Source organism: Somniosus microcephalus, chromosome 3, assembly GCF_052327205.1.
Source record: "Somniosus microcephalus isolate GS21.2 chromosome 3, FLI_Smic_1.0, whole genome shotgun sequence".
NCBI lineage: Eukaryota > Metazoa > Chordata > Chondrichthyes > Squaliformes > Somniosidae > Somniosus > Somniosus microcephalus.
Window position 1 is genome coordinate 39567742 of NC_140989.1, and position 4926 is coordinate 39572667.

The 4926-nt window shown below is 47.1% G+C and overlaps 1 protein-coding gene across 1 annotated transcript in view; it reads right to left on the reverse strand.

The window, feature by feature from the left end:
* cebpz (CCAAT enhancer binding protein zeta) overlaps window positions 1–4821 on the reverse strand; it is a 40543-nt gene extending 35722 nt beyond the window's left edge. The window contains exon 1 of the mRNA XM_085980193.1: window positions 4643–4821. Within this exon, the coding sequence (XP_085836319.1) occupies window positions 4643–4780 (138 nt within the window). The 5' untranslated portion in view covers window positions 4781–4821. The remainder of the gene's footprint in view (window positions 1–4642) is intronic.
* Window positions 4822–4926: the final 105 nt, after the last annotated feature.

Here is a 4926-nt window from a genome sequence, read left to right on the forward strand (position 1 = left end):
TCAAGAGCACAGACACGAAGGACAACAGACACACAGGCACATACATTGCTGATGAGCTGAAAGCGGTCATCAACAATCTTGGATCACAAAAAGGTCTTTGCAGTAGTTACTGACAATGCTGCGAATATGAAGGCTGCTTGGGCTCAAGTGGAGGAGGCCTACCCTCATATTACGTCTATTGGGTGTGCAGCTCATGGGCTTAACCTGCTCAAGGACATCATGGGTTTGAGAACCATGGAAGCACTGTACAAGAGAGCCAAGCAAGTTGTTAAGTATGTCAGGGGAAAACAGGTAGTTGCAGCAACCTACAACTCCAAGCAAATGACAAAGAACAAGAACACCACACTGAAGCTGCCCAATAACACTAGATGGGGTGGTGTTGTCATAATGTACAACAGCCTTCTGGAGGGTAAGGAGTCGCTGCAAGAAATGGCAATATCCCAGTCTGGGGATATGGGAACCACCATCAAGAAAATACTGCTGGATGATGTGTTTTGGGAGAGAGTGGTTAGCAGCCTTAAACTACTCTCACCAGTAGCATCTGCAATTGCTCAGATTGAAGGAGATGACGCTGTCTTGTCAGATGTTCTCAGGCTTTTTACTGATTTAAAAGAACAAATCAGCATTGCCCTACCCACATCCCTGCTGCTCAAAGCAGAGGAGAAGGCAATTGTTCAATTCATACAGACGCGTCAAGCCGATTCATGCTGTAGCATACATGCTGGACCCAAAGCATGTTGGGAGACCAATACTTTCTGGAGAACAGATCAACAGCGCTTAGTGTGATTTCTACCCTCTCACACCATCTCAATCTGGATGTGGGCAAAGATCTGGGAAGTCTGGCAAAGTTCTCTACCAAGCAAGGTCTTTGGAATGGGGATGGGATATGGGAATCATGCAAGCATATCAGTGCACATACCTGGTGGAAGGGACTTTGTGCATCTGAGGCCCTGTCACCTATTGCATCGGTGATACTCCAAATCCCACCTTCATCAGCGGCCTCTGAACGAAACTGGTCACTTTTTGGGAATACGCATACAAAGGTGCGCGGCCGACTAACGAGAGAGTGGAGAAACTGGTGGCTATCCGGGCGAACCTACAACTTATTGAGCCAGATACAGAAGTGTCCACCACACAGCTAGACACTGACACAGAGGAGGAAATGGACACGTCAGAGCCAGAGTCAGAGAATCAGGAGGAGCAATGAGGAGTAGAAGACTCAAAAGGGACAAAATAAGGACAAATTACAGGCTAAATAAGCTGACGCTCTTTTTATTTTAGATGGGTCTTTTTTGTGGGGGTTCAATAAAGTTCAAAATTATAACCTAAATAAAGTTTTGAAAGCCTGTTTTTATTTATATGGAACAGTATGTCTATTTTGACGACAAAGATAATATAAGGGTCAGAGACAAAAACCAGCAGTGTGCAAAAAAACTCAAAATTCCCATGGAAAGTTTCTTTTCAAAATTCCCAGAATTTTGCAACCCTAGTAGTGAGTGAGGAGGACATAAAAAACTTGCAAGGGTACATAGACAGGCTAAGTAAGTGGGCAGAGATTTGGCAGATGGAATACAATACTGGAAAGTGTGAGGTTATGCATTTTGGCAGGAAAAATCGTAGAGCAAGTTATTATCTTAATGGCAAGAAACTGGAAAGTACTGAAGTACAAAGGGATCTGGGGGTCCTGGTGCACGAAACTCAAAAGGTTAGTATGCAGGTGCAGCAAGTGATTAAGAAGGCCAATGGAATGTTGGCTTTCATTGCTAGGGGGATAGAATATAAAAATAGGGAGGTATTGCTTCAGTTGTACAAGGTATTGGTGAGACCGCACCTGGAATACTGCGTACAGTTTTGGTGTCCATACTTAAGAAAGGACATACTTGCTCTCGAGTCAGTACAAAGAAGGTTCACTCGGTTAATCCCGGGGATGAGGGGATGGACATATGAGGAGAGGTTGAGTAGATTGGGACTCTACTCATTGAAGTTCAGAAGAATGAGAGGCGATCTTATTGAAACATATAAGATTGTGAAGGGGTTGGATTGGGTGGATGCGGGGAGGATGTTCCCGATGATGGGTGAAACTAGAACTAGGGGGCATAGTCTTAGAATAAGGGGCTGTTCTTTCAAAACTGAGATGAGGAGGAACTACTTCACTCAGAGGGTGGTAGGTCCATGGAATATGCTGCCCCAAAAAGCTGTAGAAGCTACATCATTACATAAATTTAAAACAGAAATAGACAGTTTCCTAGAAGTAAAGGGAATTAAGGGTTACAGGGAACGGGCAGGAATTTGGACATGAGTCTAGGTTCGGATCGGTCATGGCCCTGTGGGTAGCGGAGCGGGCCCAGGGGCCGTGTAGCCTGATCCTGCTCCTATTTCGTGTGTCTAATTCTGTTAGATTCAGGAGATGGTTCTGTGATAGTGGATTGGCGGTTAGGATCAGATCAGCCACGATCTTATTGAATGGCGGAGCAGGCTCGAGGGGCCGATTAGCCTACTCCTGCTCCTATTTCTTATGTTGCCAGCATTCTCATCCAGAAGAGAACAGCGGTCAGTATGCCAGGGGACCTTGATGTGTGGATCCCGAGTGGTAATTCCACCCAAGTTAAGGGAGAGAGTGCTCAATGAGCTTCACGAAGGTCATCTGGGAGGGGTGAAAATGAAAAGCCTTGCTAGGGCTTATGTGTGGTGGCTGGGGATCGATCAGCAAATCGAGGACCTGACAAAGAGCTGCTCAGGATGCCAGAAGGTCCAAAATGCACCACCACATGCCCCTCTACACCCATGGGAGTGGCCCTCATCTCCATGGCAACGGGTGCATATTGATTTTGCTGGTCCATTGAGGGACTCAATGTTTTTAATAGCCGTGGATGCGCACTCGAAATGGCCTGAGGTGATCAAAATGTCCTCCACCACCACGGAGAAAACTATTGCAGTCCTACGGACCATTTTTGCCAGGAACGGCTTGCCAGAGCAGATTTGCTCTGATAACGGACCACAGTTTGTGTCCGAAGATTTATGAAAAGGAATGGGGTAAGGCATTACACATCCGCCCCGTATCATCCAGCCACAAATGGATTGGCTGAGAGGTTCGTACAAACCTTTAAAAAAGCAGTAAAGGCCATGTGCGATGACGACATTCCACTGCAGCATAAGGTGGACAATTTCCTGTTAGCCTACAGAAATGCGACACATGCAGTCACCAACCAGGCCCCGGCCATGATGTTCTTTAACCGAAGGTTGAGATCTCGTCTGGATTTGCTCAGACCAAATGTACGAAGAGATGTTGAGAGTAAGCAATTCCAGCACATCAATGAGAAGCCAACAAGGAGCTTCAATGTAGGGCAACCAGTCTTGGCCCGCGACTACCGAACAGAGAAATGGCAACCAGGAACGATATGCACACGGCAGGGGCCACTAATGTACACAGTGGATGTTGGGTAGATCATTGTGAGACGCCATGCTGACCAGATCCTAGAGTCACAGGAACGAGTCAACCCCATGTCTCGGTCATACGTACCTGGTGAGGAACCCGACGTACAGGTCGCATCTACCTCAGAAACAATAGTATTGGAAGCTGATGAATCAACTGATGACAGGGTGCTAGAATCGCCTCTGCACCAAGAGCGAGACACTCGGGAAAGGCGTTATCCAGAAAGAATCAGGAAGCCTCCCCAGAGACTGAATATATGAATGGACTATTTTCATATAACATTGTATATTAAAAATGTTAATTGTTAAATGACTATTATGGTACTGTTAATCTAAACGGGGAGGAATTGTAATGTATGTAATGTATATATACCTTGAGAGAGAACTACTTTTTACAGCTCCTGTATACTGTAATAAGTACCGGCAGTGACCACACCTGTATATAAACCCTGAGTAGTGATCTGTACAGCTACTTCTAGAGTAACCCTCATTCAGTAAACACCTGTTGAATCATTCCCTGCAGTCTGTTGTCTGATTGATTATTGAAGGACACAACATTAAGATACACGGACATAACATGCCCCACCTGTGACAGAGACTGTAGGTCCCGCATTGGACTCATCAGTCACCTGCAAACTCATTTTTAATGTGGAAGCAAGTCATCCTCAGTTCAAAGGGCCTGTCTAAGAAGAAGAAGAAACAAACAGCAATGTGATAATGACCAGATAATCTGTTTTTAGTGATGTTGATTGAGGAAAATATTGGCCAGGTCACAGGAGACAACTCTCCTGCTCTTCGAAATAGTACCATGGGATCTTTTACATCCACCTGGGAGGACAGATGGGGTCTTGGTTTAACGTCACATCCGAAAGACGGCACCTCCGACAGTGCTGCGCTCCCTCAGCACTACACTGGAGTGTCAGCCTGGATTTCTGTGTTCAAGTCTCTGGAGTGGGACTTGAGCCCACAACCTTCGGAGTCAGAGGAAAGGGTGCTACCCACAGAACCACGGTTGTGTAAAAGTGCGGCGCCGGTACTAGCAGAGCTCAAGTCTCCCTCCCTCTGCCCGGCTTACTGGGACCCAGCAGCTCTTGGCCCCACGTGTGCAAAAGGGAGCCTCCTCCATGGCCAAGCAGCGACCCTTGCCTGTGCCGCCCAGATGTTAACGTGTGTCGCATCCCCCCCCTCCGTCCCCACCTCTCTCTCATACCTTGGTCCCTCCGAACCGCAGCACCTCGTCCAGCGTGAACCCATGGTCCGCGCCCTCTTCCTCCGCCCCGTACTGCTCCTGCTCACCCTCCACCTCAACACCCTCTTCAAAAAGCGGCTTGCGCTCCACCGCCGCCATCTTGTCCAGCGCCGTGCCGAACCGTGCCGCCAGTACGCGTGCGCAATCCAGGTCGCGGTAGATAGACAAACTCAATAATATATATTTTTAAACACAATTAAACCACAACGGATAAACAACAAAACGCACAATCAAGCTTTTGCAGG